At 48.8% G+C, this 25,423-nt stretch overlaps 1 protein-coding gene across 1 annotated transcript in view; it reads right to left on the bottom strand.

Annotated features, from left to right (window-relative positions):
* Positions 1–25,423, bottom strand: part of LRRC75A (leucine rich repeat containing 75A) — an 86,089-nt gene that overhangs the window by 8,848 nt on the left and 51,818 nt on the right. Inside the window, exon 3 of the mRNA XM_074160704.1 lies at positions 21,431–21,543. Coding sequence (XP_074016805.1) covers positions 21,431–21,543 — 113 coding nt within the window. The remainder of the gene's footprint in view (positions 1–21,430; positions 21,544–25,423) is intronic.

Raw genomic sequence — 25,423 nt, 5'->3', positions numbered from 1 at the left:
TCTGAAGAAGCAACTTGACAAATATCTCCAGCAGGGATAATTAAGCAGAAGAACTGCTTTCATTTGCATGCCGCACAGCCAGCTCCTTGTCATGGACCGTGGATTCAAGTATCTAGTGAAGTGACAGTCTTCTGCTGCGTATGAGAACCACCACGTATGTGTTACGAGAACAGGGATTTTTCTCAACTTGTTTTTAATTTCCTGCTAAACAAAATGCTAAAAATAAGCATTTGGGGTCCATCAAAATGCTTTGCTAGAATTATAACTCTATTTAACTTATTGCAAAAAAATGTAAATATCCTGCTGTTGGAGTACTCTATTTTTCTATCCCCATCCTCCCCAGAATGAAATGTATTTATATACTCCTTCCTATGATATATTTTGCTCTCAAGAAACCTGAATTTTCCTATAGAGAAACTGTGCTGGAATATTTCCAACAAACTCTACTCCCGCGTAATAAGAAACTGCAGCTCTTGCCCCATTAATTACATGCATTTGCAGAAAAGGCAATTTGTGCAAGTGCCAACAGAAAAACAATCAAGAATTTAAAAGACAACAACATGTTGGGCTTGTTGCTTCTGTAAATGACCTCCTGGAAGAGAACTGGACCAGAATAAGAAATTGTGCAAGTTTGCATTAAAACAAACAATAGTTCGCAATAAAATAAAACCCATTTTCTTTAAATTCTAACACAGGGGGGGAAAAGGCCAAAAAGACTCTTGGAAAGGGACTTTTATGATTGAGTATATTAAAAATGCCCAAGTAACTATTTTATTTACTTGAGTAACTCCCCACTGGACAGAAAGGAAGCTGATGTGCTCTGGTTTGACTGGGAAAAGGACCTCTGAATTGGGTTGTAGTCCTCAGCGTCCAAAGGAAAGAGGCCATAGGAAGAGAAATCACTAGTAAATTGCTCATAAAAACCTATGATTTACTGCCAATATGTTCAAAACAGTTCCAAACCGGTGAGCTGAAAGGAAGAGGAGGAAAAAGGAAAGGGCTGGGGAGGCTGAGAGATGGGAGGCAAGAGGAAGGGGCTGCGATGGTGAGGGATGGGAGACCCATGGGGATGGATGGAGCATGGGAAGGGGCTCCAGCCCAATCTGCAAAACTGGGATGGCTGGTTGCTTGAAAAACCTTCATTTCAGCCTCTCCCTTTGGTTTCATTACCACTTTGTCTTGTCATTGCAAGGAATGACCCAGCAAGGAGGCTGGATGGGACCCCCAAGGTGGCGTGGGAGAGCATGGCTGCTCCCTCTCTGTCTTTTAGAGAAAAAGAAATTTGTTTTGACACGTCTTGTCTATTCCCAGATGAAAGGGGCTGTGGTTAATTATCTCCGTCCCTTTCTCTTCATCAGGAGGCAACTGGGGCCGGGGGAGCTTTGGGGTGGGGGAAACACACAGAGTCAGGCAGGGCGGTGTGAGAGGCATCGGCTCCGGTTTACTTGTGCCCAGCAAAATCCTGCCACAGCCCCCCAGCCTGCCCCTGCTGCCATCAAACAACAGCAACAAAAAAAGCCCAGGAAATTGTGTAGAGAATGGCATGTATCAAACCAAACAGGCTCTCACTGAAGGTTTGAGGTTCACACTTTCTAAAAGCTGTTTGTGTTTCCTGTTCCTTGAAATAAGTTAAATTCCATTAATACAAAGGGGAAAAAATCAGCATTTTTGTTTGGGGGAGGGTGAGGGGAAAGAAGCTCCAACTCTGATCCTCCAGCCCAGTGTTCTCATCAGAAACCAGCCCAAAGAATTAAAAAAAAAACCCTCTCCCAACTGCTCTTCCTGCAATTAGGGAGTGATCAGCTGCCAAAGTGTGTGCCTGGGGCTTCGCTTTCCCTAAACTGTTTATTTTATTGGAGCACAGATCACATTTGGAAGAGTTTAGGCAGGCAGAGGTCCCCTATTGCCTGTGCTGCTCTGATGAGAGCCAGAGCACGAGATGCAGCCGCCAGCCCGGCTCCCAGGGTCCCTGCTTGTCCCTCGTGCTGTTTGGGAAGAGGTTTTCTCCAGGGCCAGGAGCTGCCATCACCCCCCGCCCCGTTTTCCCCTTGCCCCCCCCAATCCTTGGCACATCTTCCATTTCAAGCCAAAGCCCTGCCCTTCCCACCATCATCCCAACATCTCCAGTGTCCAAAGAGAGGGTTTGAATCATGGCACGGGTCCTGACGCTCTCTTAGGTGGATCAAAGGGAAACCACCTGCTTCTGCTTCAGCCTGACCACGGACACGTTTCAGACAGCTGGTTTTTGGGGGGATGTGCCCTCCAGCCAGGGCAGAGGACAGACAAGGCTGCAGCCATCCCACAGCTATGGGGCTGGTGTCATCTGAGCCCAGCTGAAGGCCTTTCACCTGTTGTTTGGCCTCGCTATCAGTTTTTAATTGTAATTTGCATATCTATCAATCAAAAAAATTCCTGTTCTGGGTGGCTTTCAATAAACGGGTGTTACGTTGGCCAAGAAAGCCCTGGTACTGTCACCGTCCCGCTTCCCTGCGATCCTCACGGAGGGATGGGACCCTGGGGATTAGGCAGCGTTAAGCTAATGAGACTTGACCAGTGCGTGACTGCTTCCCCGAGCCCTCCCTGCACCGGGAGGTTCAATCTGCTTCACATTAACCTGAACAGAAAATGGGTCCTACTCAGCCCAGCAGAACAGAGCAGCCATTGTAACCTCAGCTTTCATCAGCTGAGGAATAACAGGATACAACCCGATCCACTACTAATTCCCCGCTCGTGTCTTCAAAAGAAAAAGGGATGTTTTTTTGTAGCTTTTTCATATTCTGTTCCAATGAGAAGGTTTAGTAGTACCCCTGTCCTCCTCTCTTTGTAAGTACAGCAGAAAGTTGCTCACTGGAGCAGGGGGTTGAACCATAGGTTCCTTTTCCTGCTGGGCATGGTTTCTCCTGCATCTTTGCTACCTGCTCATAAAGTTATTTCATTTTATCCGACCCTTTCCATGAGCCCAGGGTCAGCAGAAAGCAGCCACTACCATTTCTGGGGCTGCAAAGCCAAACAAAAACGGGCAACAACGAGTGTCTTTAACCGCCTGAAGAACACCCACTCTTCCTCCAGCGCTTCATTGCTTTTGGCAGATTATTTCCCCGCTAATGCCGGGGATCTCAGCATTCATCTTCCCTAAAAAGATGAAAACCGAGCTAATATCGGAAGTGAAGCTGGGCATAACAGAAAAGTCATTTTCTATGCTGCTCTTCACAGCCAACCATCAGTGCTGCCCAGTTCCCCCAGTCCCTATGGCACTGCAAATTCTTCCAGAAAAGCAGGAAAACCACAAAAACCTTCCCTGAATTGTCCCTGACTGGCTGTGTAACCTACTCGCTTTTCTGATAAAAGACAGGCCCTGTTATCAGCTGTATCAGTAACTCTACAAACCAATCACCCTCTCCCATTCAGCTTTCTGAATGCAAACAATTTTGCCCTTTTTTCTCTTTTCCGTACCCACCAGTGATGAGGTTCTGTGCTGCTGTGCTCCGAGCTGGCTGTTGGAGGGGAATCAACGATGCTGGAGAGATCAGCACAACAACAGATCTTCCCAAGGTAAGTAATTTGTCCACATTACATGAACACACACATATATTTTTTTTTCCAAGTCTTCAACTCATCATCTTCAGGATGATGAGCTACGTTTTAGCACTCAGTGGCCAGCATGACCCAAGAGCTGATTAAAGCAGGGAGCGCAGCAGAGGCCTCACTCCAGATGGGCACTTCTCTTAGCCAAGATGCTGCCAAGGAACAGGGCAAGGTGAGAAGTGACCTTCACGAGAGAGTGAGCACACGAGGAGGGAGTGCATGAGGATGGCTTCCTCCCAAAAAACTACTCCAGCTCCCCAGTCCGGTGTTAACCCTGGGCAAGGGGAGGGTGAAACACCTGGAGAAACATATTGCCACCCTGGGCTACAAGCTGCTTGACAAAAGAAATCAGTCTTGGGGATGAATGTCCCATTCCTTAGGGACTGGGATGTGTCAAAACACAGGCTGCCATGCGTTGGCAAGATATGCTGAAGCCAAAGCTGAGAACTAAACGTGGGCAGGGTCTACACCCCTTTTCTTGGAGGTGCCAAACAGCCTCTTTTGAGATGCAAAAGATCCTTCTGAAATGCTTGGTCCGTGGCTGAGGGGAGCTTTTTTCTCCACCCCATCGCCCATGAGCCAAGGGACTACACCACATCTAGTCATAGAATAATCTGGGTTGGAAGGGGACCTTTAAAGGTCATCTAGTCCAACTCCCCCACGATAAGCAGGGACATCTTCAACTAAATCAGATTGCTCAGAGCCCCATCCAACCTGACCTTGAATGTTTCCAGGGATGGGGCATCTACCACCTCATCTACAGCCAGAAAAGGTCCAGCCGTGCCGGCTGCCGGCGTGCTCACACTCCTCATCGCAGCCCTGCTGTGGCCTGCACCCAGCTGCTCACATCTCCTCATGCCCACCTCACAGCCTTCCCTGGTCTAACCCTCCCCACCTGGGCTCTCCCACTCCTGCCAGCCTCACAGCAATGCATGAGAGAAGAAGAAACCACCCAGATCCAGCCCAAATACGCCTTGGTGCCCCTTCAAAATGATGCCCAGATGCCACCATCCAAAACCTTCATGCTGAAAACCTCAGTCCAGCCCTCCGCCTCCCCACAGCAGCAAGGAGCAGCAGCGCTTCCGGGGCTCTTATCACCGTACTCCTTTGCACCACTATTTTAAAGCATTATTTTCATTCAGAGAGAGCAGCAGCGGGTGCGAGAGGTGGGAACTCACCCTAACAGCAAGTCAGAGCCCCAGGTCAAAGTGATGGATGAGCTCACTGAACACCTTCATTTAACCGCCGCTAACGATGCACGATGTGAAAGGGCTTGAAAAAAAAAATATTTAAAAAGCCTCTATCAAAGCTTCATCATAAAGCTTGGTTCTCTTAATTGGGAAATATAGCTGGGGGTGACAGCTTTGCTGGGGCTGGCTGGTAATTAGATGGGCATCACTGCTTGGGGGAGCAATGTCTTTCTTGCGAGGTGGCAGGAGACCAGCCCGGTGGGAGCAGCCGCTGGGCCCCCGGCGAGGGAGAGAATTGCCCCTCACCGGCTAAAAAGGGACTAAGGCAGTGGCTGTTTTAGACAAGACAAATAGTCACGGGGTGTTTGGAGGCCTTCCAAGGCGGGGAGGAAGCGTGCGTGTGTGTGGATTCATTATTTCACCAGCTGATTCCCTCATTTAATAACAATTTCTACTCGTTGATTCCCCGCTCCGCAGCCCAAGTTGTGAGGATAGATTTAAATAATCGCTGCCATGTGTCAAAAGCAAACCTAATTTCCACTCCCCCCAGAAGCAGAGGAAGTGGAGGAGTAATTATTAAAAAAAAATAAATTAAAAAAATCACACTTTTCACAGTCAAAGGCCTTTTTAATTAGGCACAGGACTAGAAAACCTATTCACGGGACCACAAACACCTAACTGCAAGGAGGCAGGATGGATGTTCCCTCCAAGGGGAGAAAACTACTGGGTTATTCCGAGAGGAGAGGGAGAGGGAGAGGGAGAGGGAGAGGGAGAGGGAGAGGGAGAGGGAGAGGGAGAGGGAGAGGGAGAGGGAGAGGGAGAGGGAGAGGAGAGGGAGAGGAGAGGGAGAGGAGAGGAGAGGAGAGGAGAGGAGAGGAGAGGAGAGGAGAGGAGAGGAGAGGAGAGGAGAGGAGAGGAGAGGAGAGGAGAGGAGAGGAGAGGAGAGGAGAGGAGAGGAGAGGAGAGGAGAGGAGAGGAGAGGAGAGGAGGAGGAGAGGAGGTTTGAAATCACAGGTAGTACCTGTGAGTACCTGAAGTTTTTAAGGCTGCAGCAAGAGTGTGAGCAAGCTCAGGAAAGCACGGAGGCAGGAAGGGATGTCCTGTTGCTCTAAGTCTCCTCACCCCAGCTTCTATGCCAGACTTTTTTTTCTATTTTAGGATAATTTTGAGTACTTCTGGCTGTCGCTTCATTTGCTCAATGAGGGAACAGCAAAGGCAATTCAAGCATTTGTCAGGGTCAATATCCACCAGTGGGGAAAAAAAAAAATAAAAGCGGGGGGGACTCCACAGTTTGCTTTAATTGTTTTAAATTCTGGAGCGACCCAGATGACTTGTGGAGGGCAACGAACAGGGTAAAGGCTTATTTTACAGAGTGAGTCAATGGAAAACCTTAAGCCCCTTCCAACGCGACAGCTTGCCCTGGAGCACTTACCCGGGTGGCATTTCAATACGCATGCATTATTTACAGTTTAGCTCCCACAGCTTAAAAAGTAGGTCTTCGCTAACGCCAGCTCCTTCTGATGGAGCAAGGTGCGCCGGGGCCGGCACACGGGAAGGGGCCGCAGCCTCCCCGTGATTTCACAGCTGTAAGGGGTAACCTCTCCACCAGCAAAACCAGAGCCATGAGATGCCATCCATCCCAGCTCGCCGGCAACGACCCTTCAGCTACACAGAGGAGGGGACAGACCAACCATGCCGGGACGCGCTGATGCTGGATGATGTGGGTGAAGCCAGGGAAGCAGCCGATTACGCACCGAAAGGTTTGGTAGGTTGGATGTGTCACAGGAAGAGACCAGAACCAACACAGGACAGAAACCTGGATCGTAACTCGGAAGCCTTATTTGCAACGTGTCTCATTTGAATCTGCTGAACAGTCGCAGCGATAATAACCACACGTTTGCATTTCCTGTGCTCTGTAACGCTGTAAATGAGAGACCCTTAAAGCAACCAAAACCAGGAGATACCAACCCAAGGACATTGAGCCCCACTGCAGGGCATGACTCTGACCATCCCCAGTGATGCTTTACAACGGGTGTGGGACACGTAAACCTGCATCCCAGCCAAAATCAAAGTTAAAGCATGTTATTAAGGGCATTGTCCGCATGCCTCTTAAACACTGACAAGCTTGGGGCATCAACCACCTCTCTAGGAAGCCTCTTCCAAGGATTTGAATGTGCTGGTCTGGTGTGCAAAGGGGCACAGCATCCCTCGCTCACGCACACAGGTACGGGTGGCTGTGCCTTCTCCCATCAAACCCCTCCTGGGCAGTGAGGTCGCAGCACGGTGCTCTCTGGAGCCCTGCCAGCCCATTTGTAACCCACCGGCCTGCAATAAACAGCCTGATGGATCATCTGATTTCAGCCAGATGATTTCAACTCGCTGAGCATCTGGGAAATTTAACCAGGACTTTGATCTCTGTTGCACAAACCGGGCCCCACGGCGAGCAGCCCTTGGCTGGGAAAGCTTCGGGCAGTGCCCAGCCACCCTCCCACCTTCCAGATGCTGCTGCAGTATTCAGCAAAAGTAACTCATTGCCATCCCAAACTTGCCAATCTGGTGGCCAGATAACTCTCAGGGGAAATGAAGAACAAAAGGGGCCATTTCACCACCTGCTTACCTTCCCTGTTTGTCATGTTTCGGGGTGTGCAAAATGTCCATATTTCCCAGCAAACGGGGAGCTCTGGGGAGCAGACCTGACACCTCTCACTCCGACAGGCACAGGAGAAATCAAATTTCCCCTAAATATCAGCAACAAGCAAACAGGATGGCAGCTTCTTCAACAGCCACGAACAGCGCATTGCAGAATTCTTTCTTAATCCCTGCCCTGATAAATATTTGCTCCCCCGGATTTACAGTGCTTCACCTTTCCCCCCACAACAGGCATTTAATTTTGCTTGCCATTTAGTCTTATTTTCATCACACCAAAGGTCATTCCAGTGTCTCTGACTCTTTAAATTCAACAAACAAAACATCGCAGCACTTTCCTCTCAGCTTCCCCTTGGGAAAGACAGGTCACCCTGTCATCTGGTGCAGATTGACATGCTCCGACACGTCAAGGGACTCTGTGAGGGGGACACTCCGGGCATTGGAGAGCTTCTCCTCTCTGCAAGGCATCTCGATGGCTTTTTCTCCCAGGCCAGACCCTGTCTCAGGTCAGACTCTGCACAGATTTCCTCTGAGAACTGCACTTTTAACTGTGGAGGGCTCTCCAAAGCACACGAGGAGGCAGAAATCAGTCTGCCCCACTGGAGATTGATGAAGGGGGCAGAAAAATCCCAGCCCTGATGGGAGGGCAGGCTCAGGACCAAGCACTGGTCATATTTGGGCTCTCCCTTGAAAGGGAGAAGGGTTCCCGACCCCTGCAGAGGAAGCGATGCAAGCCCAAGCCAAGAAATGATCAGTTCAGCATCGTCACCGCGTTAAGCTGCTCTGACGTGTTCCCACTTTGTTCCCTGTGATTTTTTTCTATCAAGACAGAGGGGCAGGGAGGCATTTGGTGAATTACAGCCTGGAGAGAGCCCCAGCAGTTCTACGTGAACGGCGGGATGCTGCAGACCCTGGAAAAATCTCACCTCCGCTCTTGAGAGATATTACTTGTTTAGCTTAAATAAGTGAGTTTTAATTAGAATAAATTACTTAGGCTTACAATATGGTATGATTTATGCTGGTTGCCCGGCTTTACTTGGCATGAGTAGCTAGATTTGCTGAAGCCTTTAGGCCACAATAGAGTTAATTTGCTTAGTAATTTTCCAAGCATCTGGTACAGTGCTGTGTTTAGTCTTTTAATATGAGGAGATTGTTGACAACACACTGATGTTTTGGTAGTGTTTTCCGCTAAGTCTGGGACTTTTCAGCTCCCCATGTCCTGCCAGCGAGTGCAGGTGCACAAGAAGCATAAACCAGAAGATATGAGGTGACAACCGTCAGCAGAGACGGCAAATCAACAAGATAAGAGCAGTCAATGGCCAGCCTGAACGCAGAGAGAGAATGCAAGAAGGTGTCAGAAGACTGCAGACCAAAAAATCACAGTTGGACTAAAAGACACATGAGAGTGCATGTATAGATTGCAGCAGTATAATTGCCCAGGGATTTCTTTGTTCAACATCCCTCTCTAGAGGCATCCAGCCCGGGCTGACCCTGCTGCTGCACCTTTCAATTAAATTATTTATTTTTATAAAAACTGAGGCTTGAGACTCTGCTGAGGGAAACCTGGCGTTGAGCCTGAAGAAGGAGAGAGCACGTCTGAGAGTGAGTGTGTGTGGAGAGTGGGAAGGGACACCAGGGGGTCACCCGCTGTGAAGGGACCCTGGTCTGGGCAGTGACAGACTTGGCTGGTGAGTGTGCAACTCCGGGGATGGGGTGGGAATACTCAGGCAGCGGCTTCTCCTCTAACATCAACATCAATGCAAAAGAAGAACAATTCTGGGTCACATCAAGGTCTACGAAGTCCAGGTCCTGTTTCTAGATGTTAGTTAATGCTTAGGTAAAGGATCTAGGGCAAACCCTCCCAGCTTCCCATGCTTTGGAGACTTCTTGAGCCAGAGGTTGAGCCTAAACTATGGTGTCTAATGGCCACCGATGAAGCTGTCCTTAATTGCTTTCTGAATGCTGTGTGCTTTTGGGCCCTTCAACATCATTTGACAGGGAGGAGTGCGTGAAATAGCAGTTCCTTCTGTTTTTTTCCAGGCTGCTACTGGCTGATGCTGAAGCTTTGCAGTAACAATGGCACAATCATTCGGCTGCTTAGCCGGGGAAGCCGGGAGCCGGCTCAGAGCATCCTCCCTGCAGCGTCAGGTTCACCCCTCCCTGTCTGCCGCACACACGCTGATTCAGGGATAAAGTGCACACCAGGGACAACATAACGCCCTGGTATTTATACCCCACTAGCCTTAAAAGAGCATTATTTAAAGCAAAAGCTGCTTAGTGCTGTACATTATTGACTTTCAAATGACTTAGCTTTTTTTTTTTTAAATATTCCTCTCTCACTTAGCAGACATATATCTTTCTCCAACTGGATGAAATCCTTCCCCTCTTCCCACCCGGCTTAGCCTGCGCTGTTGACCTGCGGTGGATGGTTGTTGGCAGGGAGGGGATGAATAGGCCAGCATCGCACGTCATTCCCACAAGAAGGACCAAACGTTTCACTAAGGTTTTCGCCTGGTCACAAACTGCCCGACCCGCCAGATGGGATGTCTTCACGTTAAACAGCATTTTTTTGAGAAGACATTCATCAGATTTTCTACATAGCAAGGGGGGATGCTGCGATGCACGCCTGGCTGTAGATGGCTGCATCTCAGCGGGGTGTCCTCAGAGGGTTGTGATTTCCCAGGGATAAGCCGGCTCCCAACAGCCAGGCTGGCGCCGGTGGGGACGGGGCAGCTGCCCAGTGCCAAGCACCAGCATCTTCCTCTTTTTTGGGGGGAAGTAGCTTTGCTGTATTTAACCCCAGGCTTAACCTCCCCACCCCTCTCGCTCACGCTTGGGGTGCCAGCATGGAGCAAATAATTCTGGCCAGCTACCTCAGTGAATGCAAAGAACCAGCCCCAAAAGCTTGCTCTGGACCAGCTATCTTGGAAAACGGACTCTCCACAAATAACGAAGTCCCTGACCAGGCAGTTTTGAAGCCACAGAGACCAGCAGAGAGCAGAAATACAGAGGGCACTGTGCTTCCTGTCATGTGTGTGCCAAAGGGAATAAATTCAAGAGGCAGGAGCCCAGAAGCAGCATCATGCAGAGAAGCACCAAGAACAGAACAACTGACAGGTCAAATCATGGTTGTTTCAATCCCAGCTATAAAAAACTTATAAAGTCATCTATTGAGGAACTTTAAAAAGTCCAAAGAGTCACAGATTGGCAGATGTAGGAAATGCCCTATGGCCATGAAGGAGACAGAGGTGAGAAGGACAGAGATGATGAAAAGTGCACTCCTGGGATACGTGCTGTAAAATTGCCCACACCCAACTATTTCTCCAAACTCCTTATTGTCTCCTGGTACCTCAAAAGGTTTCTTTTTTTTTTTTTTTCTTTCTTGTTTCGCCAGGGTGTATGCCCTGAACCACAGCAAACCTGCTTGTTCACTGTGCTGTGCGTGGCCAAGAGCCATATCAAACAGCCCATCACAGCACTGCTGAAAGACACACACACACACCCCCAGAGCTGCAACAGTTTCCAGAGATTTCTGCCAAACTACAGAAAATACTCTGGTTTTTATGTATGCTGGCTGAGTGCTGTGTGTACCAGACCAAACCTAGGGTGAGTATCTCCCGCAGGAGCTGCTGGAGGCCATACCTGAGTGCCAGGCATCCTCAGCACTGCGCCGTGCCGGTGTTGCCCATGGGCATATCTGGGATTTGCTCTGTCTGTCTGATACAGGGGTTAACACCACACCTCAGCCCGCTATTGCTCTCATTACTGGGGCAGCTCCTTAATAAGGATGAGCAAAGGGCTTTATCAGTTGGAGACCAAAGCCTTAGAAGAAAGGACAAGCAAAAAGACAAAATGAGATAAGCAGGATGCGGAATGCACCACGGGTGGGATGATGCTCGTGGTGGGTGGCACCACCGACCGCAGCCGCCTGGCAGCCCCGCAGCAGCACAGGGACAGACCCGAGACGGCCTCGAGCTGCAAAATCACTCAGCACATCTCCGACAGCAGCCAAGGGAGAGGTTTTTGGGGGTTTTTTGTCTTGCTCATCCTCCCTTAGTTTTCCATTCTCTCTCCTGAAATCTTAGCTCTCTTCTGACTTCTTCTGTGTCACTCCAGGTCTTCCCATCACATTAAGTCATCCCTCTATTACCGTAGGATTACTCAATCCCCATGGTTAACCCTCACTGTTCTCAGCGCTCACGCAAGGACACCCCTTTGCATCAAGCAGATCTGCAGGACCTGCTGCCCGGGGACTCCCTCCTGCACAGCCAACAGCTGGCACAGTGACGAGGGACAACCAGCCATTAGACTCTTTCGGTGGTCGTTTAATATTTCCAAAGGAAAGTCTGGTTTGCCTCAGCCAAGCTGGGATTTGAATGCTGAACCACAGCAATATGCAGAGGTTAAATTCTAATTTCCAACCCTCTTGGTACAGACAATCACAAAAGTAGGGTACGATAAGCTTGGAGACGGCCTCTCTTGTGCTCTTAGGGCAATTAAGAGAAAAAAACGTAGCAAATAACAGCAATATTTCTAATGCTGCAGGATAAACACAGGGAAAAGCTCCGCTCCGCCCCAGTAGAGCTCTTATTAACAATTGCCACGCAGAGGCAGACGGCAGTTGGTATTTAGTGCCTACCCTGGGAAATGAATTGCTTTCCGCCTGCATCCTGACTGCAATCGTCTCGGAGACAAACACAGCTCTGTGCTACAGCCGCAGCCAACGCACGGACAGCCAGAGGTGCCTGGGAGCTTCACAACAACACGCCGGGTCAAGAACAAGGACAAACATCACCAGCCTTCTCCTGCGGGGGGGTCACAGCCTGTCCCACACCATCTTTTTGAGCCATCTCCGAATTGCAGTCATTGCAGCAGGTATTTAACTCGTGAGGTGGATGTCATTACAAGAATTTATAGCCTCAGTGACCACACTGCAGACCTCAGCCACCGTGATTTGACCCAGCAAAGGTTCTGAAGATCCACCGTGGTCAGGAGCACCTCTGTCCTTCACCCACGTCCTCCTGTGAGATGCAGGACCCTACCTGCAAGCCAAGCACCCCACTGATGAAGCCTGATGGCCTCAGTTCCCAGCCCCAGACAGCCTGAAGAACTACCAAAAAACAGAGTTTTGCTTTTCTCCATTCCATGTGCATGTAGGGAGAAGCAGAGGTTTGGAAGCTGCCTGCTTCCCACTGCAAAGGCAGAGTGGTTTGCAACACACTGCAAAATCACAGCACCAGGCAATATCCCAGGCTGGGTTTTGTACCATTTGCCCCACATGCTGGAAAGCACTTTGTTGTTCTGTCCCTTTTGATCTCCGGGGCAGCCAGGTAACATAGGGAAAAATAAAGCCCCACTGACATGGACAGATCACCCACTCGTGGATCTCCAGCTCACAAATTCTCTGCTCTTCCACAGCAGCTACCAGCACGCCTGCTGTGCACGCACACACATAGACAGAGATGGGATTTTAATGAAGAGGAGAGACTGCATAATTCTTGCTCCAGCCTCCTCCCACCGACAGCAGATTTGTGTTGGATGCTCTGAAGAGACCGTTTGTTGCAGGAGCTACAACTTCTCCTATCGCTCGCCCACAAGCTCCCGGCAGCAGCGGAGGATTTCCATCCACAAACATTCATTCTCTTTCTGTTTTCAAAAGGAAGGGCATATTATTCATGCACCGGGCTTCCCCCATCACGAAAACTCCCTTTTTTTGTGTGTTTCACAAGGGCTTTGTAGATAAATGCAAGCAGGCACTGCAAGCAAGTATGAAAAATCAGCACCCAGCATTCCTCCAGGACAGAAATGTTTTGTGCCCCTGATGAAATTAGGAGTGGGATGTTAAAAGATCATTCCTACCAATGAAATGAGGCTGCTTAACCTCTGCGAGTTCATCGCTAAATCAAAACACACTTTTGTTTGAACAGTTCTCTGTACCTGGCTGCCAAGCGAAATGGAGAACAAGGGTTAAAAACTACCACAGTCCGATGGAGCCTCCTGACTTCCAAAAGCTGTCCCAAACTATTCCTTTGCACTTTCAGCCGGGTATTTTCAAGGTGATTTCTAATGATTTAGCAAGCAACTTGCCACACTCTTCCACTCTGAAGAAAAGGGGGTTTAGCTTTAAGTGTAGACAGGGAGCAAGGTGGCCTCGTCCCAGGCACACAGCTCCCTTCTGTGGGGAAAACACATCAGGAGAAAACCAGTTCTCTGCATTTCCCCTTGTGATGCCTGTTCCTGCCTCCATAAAGCAGCAGACACGGCCCCATCCTCCTCTCTGGCACAGCTGCTTTGGCAATACCTATTTTCCCAGCCCAACAGATCCCGTGGATGCACAAACCCAAGCTTAAACCCCAAATATCCCCAGTCCCAACTGCACCATGGACCTGAGAGCGCTGGGGACAAGGAGGATAAACCAAGCAGGATTTTTGCCCTCAGCAACAGTAACTTATAGCCCGCTGATGGAGGTGCCATACGATGGATATGGCACACTGGTCGCTGGACCAAACCCTGAAGATACCAGGGGCTGGAGATATCAGCCCTTTAAACCAGCTCCAGGAGGGCTTACTTTCCTCCCTGGGCTACCGAATGTCCTCCCTGACTCGTTGCTTTGTCAGCAGCTGCTGCAAAACAATGTCTTGGAGGGCTAAACGCATGCTCGGTTCCTACCCAGGCGCTGCCGGAGGGATGCAGAAAGCGAGAGGAAAGGGTTGCTGCGTTTTCAGCCCCGCTTAGGCTTGGAAAATCAAAGAAAACACACACAATATTCTGTCTTTCTTTATATCTTGCATAGCCCTGTAATTTACACATATTACATGGAGAAGCACCTATTATGCAGGGGCTTTTACACCCCCCAGCACGGTTCCCATTGAGGCAGGGCCACAGGCAGTAATTTCCCTGCAGAAATGTATGGCAACAGAGGAAAAAATACCTGTTTGCTGCTTTCACCCTATTCATACCAACCCTCACGGAGAGACGGAAAATGTCAGCTACTGTTGATCACTTTTATGATTAAATATATCCTCCATCTCAGAGAATTACAAGCCTTTTGAGATAACTTTCCTAACCTGTCCTGAGAGAAAAATGATGGCTTTTGAGCTGCAAAACTGTTTGAGCCAGCGAAGAATCAACGTTGCCCAAGTGGTGAACCGCAAGCCAAAATGTGTGAGGCTGCCAGGTCCCCTTCGCTGAGGAATCAGTTCACCCTTCACCCTAGCAATGATATATCAAGATTATGCACGAGTGGGTACTTGGTTCAGTCCCTTAGGTGGGTTAAGAAAACAACAACATAGAAAATAAGGCTTAAACTTTAAAAGAGTGAAGAAAAAAGCTGCCTAATATTCAGGTCCTAAATCCACATGCAAGCCCCTGAGAAGAGACCTGACTTTTCCAAATGCAAACTCCTCAGTGGTTCCCGGTGTGATCGTGCCACGTTCTCCAAACACTGCAGTTCCTTCTCTTCACTGACCTTGTCCTTTCCTACCACAGTTATCTTAAGAACCCAATGGCTATTGCGGTAAAACACAATAAATTAGTATAAAAAAGATTGTTCCTCGAGTGCCTTAGGAGCAATGTCATTTTTCTGCAGACTGACATGTTAGATTAATGCATAACGAAGGAGGAATGTGGTTTAGCACGGACTACTGCTGCTTGTCAGGCGGAGATGAAAGAATACTCTGTTTAAACCGGAATTTAGCTGAACAAGATCCAGTGCAACAATGCAATAAAGGGACTTTTGGACTGGAATTAAGGAGAGATGCAGCCCAGAAAGCCCATAAACGAGGCGGCTGCTGCTAAAGGACGGGGGAAATGCAGTGGGGAAAAATCACAGCGGCAGAGTTGCAAGAAACTGCAAGAAGAGAAGTGAACGATGTGGCACCCCATTGAATGATGGTGACATTCCATTGAATGCTGCGATACCCCGTCACAGCGAGGCAGCGACAGATCTAACTCTGATCCGTTCTGGAGCCCCAGGTTGGGCAGCGCAGAGCAACTGTGCCCCTGCTTGCATCGGGAGGATGGATGGTGTTAACAGAGAGATAACGGCATCTCCATTTCACCACAAAACTCAGCTGGATAAAGGTATGTCTCTGCTCTGCAGTCCATAACTGAAAGCTCCCCACCCCAGCTGGGTACCTACAGAAGTTGTGTTTGCGTTATCACTACAGGATTTGGCCTGTAGTGTTCAAGTGATCAGTGTTCACAAGCCAAATATGAAAAATCCCCCGAAGCTGTGCCCTGCGTGCACAGTGCCCACATGCAGCAGGCAACCTGTGGGCAGAGCTGGTTTCCACACCAGCTTGTACGTCTCAAAGAAGGGCACCACATGGATTTAGGAAAAAAAAACCCAAATAAATTACATTCCTGGTGTTACAAGAGCTTGCCCTTGTTCAAGTCCTTGTTTAGACCAACTATGTGTATGGTTCATCCTTTATGTATGTAAATACTTGGGAAATAATTAAGATTCTCCATCAGCCGTAGGAATGAGCTCACGCAGGGCTGTGGGAAAGCCGACCAGCCGCTCTGCGGTGCTCCCTGCGAAGAGAAGCAGAAAACGGCCCCTTTTCCTGAAAATCCTCATCCGGCACATTCCTGGTGTGGCCATGGAGCAGATCTCATAGCAGGGCTGACATTCCTTTCACCCTGTGCTGTGTGAAATGCTTCCAGCTGCTGCCCACATCTGCATCGCGTCTGAACCCAGTGTAAGGGTGGTGAGGCACTGGAACAGGTTGCCCAGGGAAGCTGTGGATGCCCCATCCCTGGAAGTGTTCAAGGCCAGGCTGGATGGGGCTCTGAGCAACCTGCTCTAGTGGAGGTGTCCCTGCCCATGGCAGGGGGGTTGGAACTTGATGATCTTTAAGGTCCCTTCCAACTCTAACCATTCTATGATTCTATGATCCAGGCTGGCCCTGCCACCACCAAAAAGGATGAGTGGCAAAGAAAAGAGAGTTGGCTGGAGCTAAGTAAAGCCACCTGAAAAACCCCTGTGAATTGAGAAAAAAAATTAGATCCTTGCTCTCCGCATGTCCCAGCACTGCGGGGAGGAGCTCTAAAACATAAAAGGGGTTCAGAAAGTGAAGAAAGCGCCACATTGGCTCACCCCGGTGTGGAATCTCCCCATAAGCTCTGTACCAGGCTCAGGGTAGGCATGGGCTTCCTTTTTGGGTGTTTCTCCCCTGCTGCAGAGCAACGACAGAGTGCAATGAAAGCGAGTGTTAAAAAAATGCATCTATTTAGGTCCAGATCAACCCCACTTAATTCCAGCGCTCAGACTGAGCTGCTACACCTGAAATTCTTCCATGCTTCACACTCATCAACAGATCTGTGTGCAAAAAGGGTTTTAACTGATGTAAAACAGGGCTAGATTTGGAGTTATGATACGAATAATCAATATTCCTTCAGACGCTGCCCAGTGCTCAGCCCGGCAGGGTAGGCACCACCGCTCCATCCCCTCCCTGGTGCATCCCTGGCTCCTCACCATCGCTCCTGTGCAGAGCAGCAAGTAAAGCTATATGCACTGGCCGTGGCTCTCCAGGGATGGGAAAGACACAGCAAAACCACAGAGGCTGTTTCCCCCTGGGAAACACCTCCTCCCTCTCCCCACGAAGCGCACAAGCCCGTGCTCTAAAGCAATTACGGACGTGCGGAGCTTTGATTACCAGCTTTGCCTTTGTGATGCTGAAGGCAAGCGCTTGGCAGCAGGAGGAGCAGGGAGATTCCAGGATCTAATTCAACTCTTGCTAGTTAAACGCTGGACTGTAATCGTGTCCCCAGGCAGAGCCAGAGCTGCACAAATTACTTTAGCAGGCGGGTTTCATCCTCCTGCTATTGGCTGCCCGACCAGGCAAAACACTGATTTTTCATCCTGAATGTTTAATATAAATATATGTGATTCAGAGGGAGGCACGGAGAGGGAGACAGAGAGACAGACGGATTTATAATATGCAAAAAAATAAGGTCATTTGGCACAGGTCTGGGTGCTCCAGTGCCAGGCAGCATGGCAGAGCTGGGCAGCCAACGCTGAGAGCTGCTCCCTTGATTTGGCTCTTTCCGTCCACACACTGAATGCGATGCCTGGGGTGAGATGGAAACGGAAAGTGCTAGCCACCCCCTCTGCCTACGCTGCAGGCTGCCTGGCCATAGCACGACCAACCCAAAAATTCAGCTCCAATCCTCTCTATCATCTGTCCCCATCCTCTCCCTCCAGCTGCTCTGCTTCCCATTATCACCTGTAACGAATACAGCAGTTGTGGAATGAAGAAAAGCAATTTTCCCTTGTAATTATTCCACCACATTTCTGGGGAGACTAATCACAGTTATTTGGCTTTGCTCAGTGCTGGGTTGAGCTATGCCAGCGTGCGGGGCTCTCACTCACCGCCCTGGTGAGACCTTGGCAGAGGTACCAGGGGGGTCCCAGGATGGGCTGGTCCAGGAGGGACTGATCACCCCCACTGCTTGTGGCTACAACCCCCACTGCCCAATGCAAATGTCAACAGGCACTTAGTGAAGAAGGGATGCTATCCCACTAAAAATTTGACTGTGGGTGTCCGAGGAGGTGGCAATACAATGACATCCAGAGGCCACCACCCCTTCACAAGCCCTGAGCAACGAGAGAGAAACATCCCACTAGTATCCGAGACCCCTTAATCCCACAACAGGAGAAACCTTTTCATTGAAGAGAGGGATCAGCATTACACTAACACATCCATCTCCTACAAATGCACTCCCCACCACTCCCGATCGTAGGGATAATTGAACTCCAATTCCTTCCCAAGCCCTTCCAACACATCTAACCCAGCTGCAGGGGACAGGAAACTGTGGAGCACCAGGAGACGAACGCACCCGTGAGCCCAGAGAAATGATGCCTCTTAATGAAGCCACAGCACAGATTACGATGTGTGTACTTCTGCTTGTTACGAGTCAGTGCGCTAATGAGTGTGTCTCTGGCAGACAGGACCCAGGAGCACAATGCATCACAAAGATACAGATTTCTAATTAACAAAGTATTTTTGAATAACTCCACAGCTCCAGACCGTGAGTTCTCCACAACAGGCTGCACCAATCCCTGCCATTGTGCTGCAATCCCTAATTATCACAGGGAACCAGGGACAGAGCCAAAGCACTCATTACAAGGTCAAGAATCACTGTGCAGGCAACAAGAGACCAGGTTTCCACATCCAAAGCACGTGGTTATGTGCTTCCCACCAATGGACCCTCCAGGCAGATTGCAACACAGGCCAGGGGATGACTCCAAATTGTCCCTTTCTGACCCCAAAGTCTTCTTGCAGGAGAGCGAGAAGATGACTTCTCCAACAAGAAAGAAAGAAAATTAAAAGAAAGAGGAAGGAAAGAAATAATCACAGAATCACAGAATAGTTTGAGTTGGAAAGAACCTCCAAAGATCATCTAGTCCAACCCCCTGCAATGAGCAGGGGCATCTTCAACTTGACGAGGCTGCTCAGAGCCCTATCCAACCTGAGCTGGAGTGTTTCCAGGGATGGGGCATCTACCACCTCTCTGGGCAACCCCTTCCAGTACCATTGTAAAAAATCTCTTCTTTTTATCTAATCTAAATCTTCCCTCTTTTAGTTTAAAGCCATTACCCCTTGTCCTATCATAACAGGCCCTGCTAAAATGTTTGTAAAAGATGTGGCGTGACAAAACCAGCTACAGAAAGAGCTGGGAAAACAGTCCCACAGGCTTTGTTTTTATTTCTGATAAGATGGGCCTGTCCTCTCCTTCTCCACCAACCAAAGTCTCTCTGCTATCACTGCACCAAGCCGAAGCTCTTTACCTTGCAAAGAGATGGATGCAAAGAGGGGGTCTGTAGCTCCCTGGTCATTAGAGCAAGCTACTAATTACAGCCGAAAGCAGAGCACTTTTGGGTTGCAGATGGCCAATAGACACATTAAAAAAGTGTGGAAACTTAATATTTGAAAGTTTCTGCAACATCTGACAGCAGGGCTGGGTCAAACCAATGCTGACACCTGGGAACAAGAGCCCATTACTCCTTTGGAGGCATTGCAGGGCACTTGCGACACCAACCCAGAGCAGGGGGCTCTGGAGAAACACCCACTGGTTGTCAGCTGTGGGAGGCAATTAACCCACCAATTAACGCACACATCAGACCAGGAGCATCCATAATGGGGTAACTGCTGGTGCACAAATAAAGCAGTGGGTGCTCAAGCACAGGGAAGGCAAAACAGATACTCTCTCTATACATTCTCTACATGAAGTCATTTAGACCTTGTTGACTTCAACTCCTAGCAAAGGGTTGGCTACAACTCACAGCCACTTCCTAAACGAGCATCTAAACCAGAAACCCAGGCAAACCCCGTCCTACAAACCCTCACCATGGCAGCCAGCACCATGTTTTGCAGCCGCGGGGTCTCTGCTGTGCGGTCAGGGCTCATTTACAGCCGAAACCTCACCCCTGCTATTAAAACCATGAAAAACCTCAGCTATTTCCTGGCTCATCCAAGGAAAGGGAAGCGTTATGGCAGACTCGTAAGATAAAGCCTCACAGATCTCTGGCACACGGACACACACACAACCGCTCCAAGCAGATAATTAAGGACAGGGATTGGTAATTAAAGACAGAGTGGCACAAAGCACTGCTTTAAATTTTTTAGTTTTCAAGAATTTCTTGTCTTTTTGGACTGTAAAGAGCTCCCCACTGTCACATCAGCGTAACTTTAATAATGCCCTGATGGGATGACAAGGGGTGTGCTTTTCCTATTCTCATTAAGAAAAAACCCATCAGGATAACTGAGCTCCCGGGTTATTTTCCGGCTCTGTGTGCCGAGCCCGGCCCACAGGGAGCAGCACACAGTCCCAGCTTACTCCCTCCATTTCTGATAGTTTTTGGGAAAGAGCAAATTTTACTCATCAATACATCTGAAAAATGCTCAACACAAAAAAGTTCAGCTACCACTGCTAATGGAGCAGAGGTGTTCCTGCATGTTTGGGTCTCTAAGCACAAGAGGGTGCAAGGATGCTGAGCCAGATCTCCAGGAGAGATGGTCCTAATACTATTTGGCCATGCAGTCCTTTATTGCCTTGTGTTTCTTTTCCTCTTGTGTTATTTTCCTCCCCTCTTTTTTCAGACTAAGTTTGTGCACGGGATTAGTCTCCACCACGGCTACAAATAGCATCTGCTCCAACAGGAATCAAAACTCTCTTGGGACCACAAGCCAGCACTTGGATATAAATCCTGACTCTGCCAGATTGTGGCTTCTTTTGTATTTCTTGTTTCCTTAACAAAAATAATAAAGATATAATGCACAACATCACAGAAAACAAGGAGCCCTTTCCATTCCCATCAGCCTCATCCACAGGTCTTCCAGCACCATGGATCCAAGATGTTGGCAGCTGGGATGCTTTGCTGAGGACCCCGAGGTCATTTTCTCTCTATTTTTAATCAAACATTTCCCTTTGGGCAAACATGCTGCAAATCACAGTGTGCATGGTGACATGCCTACACATTAATTGCCAGCTAATTAGGATGTCTTGGAGCAGGTTGTCTCCCACTCTCTGATGCCCAGCATGGGCATGTTTGTGGGATGGAAGGTTCAGGTTCTCCAGCCCGTTCCCCCTCCCTGGGCACTACCAGGCTGTTCTCTGCAACCAGAAAAATGGAAAAGGAGGAAAACAACTCTGGGTGAGCACAAAGCAACCTGATAACAAAACCATGCATGGGGGAAATGCTAGTGAGACAGAAGACAACTGAGGATTTCGGAGGCTGTGGCAAGATAAGAAGGTTTTGACCCCTCGGCTCCCACGCAGCCCTGGCTTAATGGTTTTAAGAGCTTTCCGTTATTGTGGTAGATTTGTTCCTCCTGTTGCTGCAGGTGTGCAACAGGCAGCTCCCACCAGCACACCATGGCCAAAAGCATCCTGGCAAAACCCCCTTCCAGCTCTCCTGAACCTGAGGGTGGTCCAAGGACACAAGGACCAGTTAGGGGACAGGGAGCCAGCAGGGTGACAGCAGCTTTTGAGAGCCAACTCACCAGGACTGCGGTTTCCTCTTCATGATGCCCTGGCGTCTCCACTGCGAGTGGGGGCTGAGGTGGTAGGTGAGCTGCCGGCAAAGCTTCTCCATGGCCCCGAGGGAGTCCCCCTCCTGCAAAGACAAGGGAGGGACGCCAGGTAAGGTGTTTGCAGTGTTACAGTGATGCCCATGGGATGCTCCAACCCCGGAGAAGCTCCCTGCTAGGAGCTGGCAAGTCATAAAGGACCACACTAAAAATTGTATAGGAATTGGGAAAAAGAAACCCCACTGATTGCTGTGATGCTGCAGGGACGGGGCGTTTCACCAAGGGCCACCCTGTCCTGCACCCCCATGGACATTGCTGCTGGAGAGCCAACACAGGGGTGCATGAGCCCTGCCGGGTTAAGGATGACGAGGTCCCTTCTTGGCTGCTCTCCTGGGGTTCAGGAGATCTGCACGGCAGGGTCGTGTCTCTGCAATTCATTCAGCAGCAGCACCATTATCATCCGACAGCACGCAATAGCTTTCAGCACTGAAGTTTTACAGAGATTGCTAAATACACCAAACAACCCATACATTACCATCAAAACTGCTTTACAGAAGAGCCAACACTAAGAGGCTTTGTGAGCTGATGGAGATCTCGGGAACAGTGCACATCAAACTCTCAAAGCATATATTTATTAGGAAAAAAAAAAGTTTTCAAGGAAATCAAGGATTTTGGCAGTGTCTTCTCAATTCTGATGAAAATTTGCACACAAAAGGATAGTGGCTTGGAAAACTTTAACTCTGAAAGTTTCTAAGAATTTGGTTCTAGAAATTTTGGTTCCTAAAAATAAACCAAAATACAAATACCAGTATCTGGATGATTCAATTGTGTTTCATCTCAAGATCTTTACATACTAATGCATGATATGACATCCAATAATGTAAACCACCCATCTTGTCCTGCCTGGCTTGCTCTCTGAAAGGTCCCAAGCAGAGATTAACCTGATCTAAAAAACAATAATGATTAAAAAAATCAAGATGTAACAGTTCGTGGCATCTGCCTGGTTTCATAAAACTGTTGCGTCATGAGACATCTTGGACAAGACACAGAAATTGAATAGGAAGCCCTAAAATAAGCGATCAGCCTGGGCTCAGCTCACTGCTGCTCCTCATTCACACCGATTGCTGAGGATTTTGCTGTGTGCTGGGATGAGCTGCGCAGGGATGCTGAGGAAGATGCTGCATCTTCTCTGCCTGGACATCCAATTACTGCTGCCTTCACATCTTCCCTCGGAGCCCGAGTGCCCCGGCAGAGCCGGGAGCTGCGCGTTTCGTGCAGCCTGATTTATGCGATATGTTCTCCCACCTCCCCTCCAAGTCAGCAGAGCGAGACTGGCCTTATAAAGACATTATAAATATTGAATTAACCAAGGAGCAATAGGGATTTTGACAAATCAGCTCTGGGTGTGCAGGGAAACAATTATAGCAGGTTTTTCTCAGGGTAAAAAAAAAAACCACAAACCCAGGATAGAAAGAGCATATCTGCAGATGGCTGGAGCAGAAATCTCAGCATAGGACTTGTGGTCTTTACCTTCTCTGTTCAATCCAGTCTGCAAGACGCTAAGCCTTGAGAGAAATCGGGGCAGTTTATTCCCAGAATGTCCAGGTGCCTACGCAGTGACTAACATTAATCAAAAGCTGATTTAATTCGGGGGCGATGCTCCAGCTGCTCAAACTGGCAGCCAAGCAACGGCCCCAGCACTCACCCCCTCCATCAGGCCCGAGGTGGCTGGTGATTTCGGCAGCTCAGGTAGAAACTCCAGACCCACAGACACCAGAAGGACACGCTGTACAGAAAACGTTGTGTCAGCAGGAGCTGGAAACAACGCGAGTCAGGAGGCACTTGACATCTGAGCTCCGCAAGCGTTTGACGGCCGTACCTCCTGTTTCCCAGTTTGCGGAGGAGGAAATATGGGTTTAAGGGCACATTTAAACCCATACTTTTCAACACCTCATTTATCACCACACTTAACTTGAAATAAGGGTTTTAATCCCGCAAATTTCAGTGGGACATCAGCCTATGCTAAACCTCAGGCATGTCGAAATCCCCCCTCCTGCTGGCGACCTTGCAGCAAGAAGTATCTACTGCTCTAGGCTTGGGGATGGATGAACCCTAGGAGGCTCAGCCTGTCAAATTAACACAGAAAACATAATGAGAGAAAAGGTTTTATTTCATGTTTTCCGCTGGAAGGTCTGGAAACACATTGTAGCCATTCTTTAATTAAAGCCTCAAAACATTTTGGGAAGGCAACAGCATATGCTGCTCCCTCTGCTCTCCATTTGTTACCTGCGAGCAACACCTTCCTCACAGTGTCACCAACATCCCTAATGTGAGAAGAAAACACTGTGAGTTTTGACCCCTACCCTATTTTTTTTTTACATTTTTACCTTTATATAATATCCACAGCAAGCTGCCCGGTGCCATCAGCTTTCATTTAATCTATTTTTTTCAGCTGTTACCCTTACAAAGCATTTCAACAGCCCCTGAAATGACAGTGTCTACCCTCAGCGCTGCACCGGGGTTTCCATCTCTGAGCCCTCACTGCACTGCATGGAAAAACTCTTGTTGAAAAAGAAACAGCATGCTAAAAGGCTGTGGAGTAAGTAGCCACCGTGCTGCAATTCAGCGCCACAAATTGTCTCCAATATAATCCTGAAAGAGACAATTAAAATTGTCTCCAGTATTATCCTATCCCACTGTCGGGGAAGTGAAAGGATTCACATGAGGAATGTGACAAAAAAGCAGAGAAAGTAAAAGAAACAAGTTTTTGCTGATACAAATGTGTCAGGACCATCTTCTCTCTCTGGTAAGAGATTTTTTTTCCCCAAGCAACGTGCTCACGCCAGCCCTTGGTGCGCAGCTGCCAGATCTCTAGAGCAGTGTGTCCAGATGGTGGGTGGAAGCTCAGACCTGAACTTCACATCAAGCCAAATTCTGAGAAATTCAGCCCAAAGAAATCCCCTCAGAGAACCCAGCAAATAGTCCATCGACTGATACAGCACATCAAGGGCTCCAAGGAAAGACGCTAGAGCAGGGCAAAGCATATTTTAATCCTTATCTCTTTACATCAGTGGCCACAGCCAGCTCATCCTTCACACGGTCATCCCAACCAGGCCACTCCTTCAGCCCTTTTTTCTTCACTTGCAAGCTCAACTCACAAGCCCCGCAGGTACCGGGCTACTTCTGTTTTGGGGTTTTAAAAGATGATTTAGAGAACGTGATTTTGGCACACAGCAACTCATGCATCTCCTTCCCATCTCGGTACTATGCAAGGGTATAAGCCAGCCACAAATGTATGGTCTTTTCCACACTGGTCTGTAGATAAATGCCCCAGTTTAGCACTAGGATAAATAAACAGCCCATTTCAGAGCCTTCATAAGACATGCTATTTTGGGGTCAAGGTCCTTGCTTTTGCACATCTCATTCCCATCACTGCACCTCACCTGCCCATGGGTGAGACACAAACCTCTCTGCTTCAAGAAACCACTTTTTTTTTTTTTTTTTTTTTTTTTTTAGGTACCTTCAAAACCTCTACAATTCCTCTCCAGAGCTTTGTAGGAGGCTCCAGAGCAACCCCAGCCCTGACGCCAGCGTACAAGAGCTGCCCTGGGATCGCACAAAACACATGCGCAGAAGAAGAGATGTAGCTGATGCGGTGCCAAAGGCAGAGCTGGACGCTCGTCTGATGGTTTAAACAAAGGCTTTTTCACTGTTTATGATCCAAGTCTATCAGGAAATAATTGAAGCTGACGCACACCCTGGTGGGACCGAGCCCAAGAACTTGTTTGAAAATTGAGTCAGCTTAAAAATCAGCCCAGCTCACTCATGTTGACAAAGTTTTAACCTCACTGCCCGGCGAACGGGGTGAGCAACCGCACGCGGGGTTGCCAGGAGAGCTGGGGATTAGTGCATTACACTGGCAGGAGCGATGGTGCCGAGCACTATCTCTGTGGGCAGCCATAGGCT

Source organism: Numenius arquata, chromosome 18 (assembly GCF_964106895.1).
Source record: "Numenius arquata chromosome 18, bNumArq3.hap1.1, whole genome shotgun sequence".
Classification (NCBI taxonomy): Eukaryota; Metazoa; Chordata; class Aves; order Charadriiformes; family Scolopacidae; genus Numenius; species Numenius arquata.
Note: the sequence above shows the minus strand (reverse complement) of the source record. Positions and strands in the feature narration are given on the sequence as shown.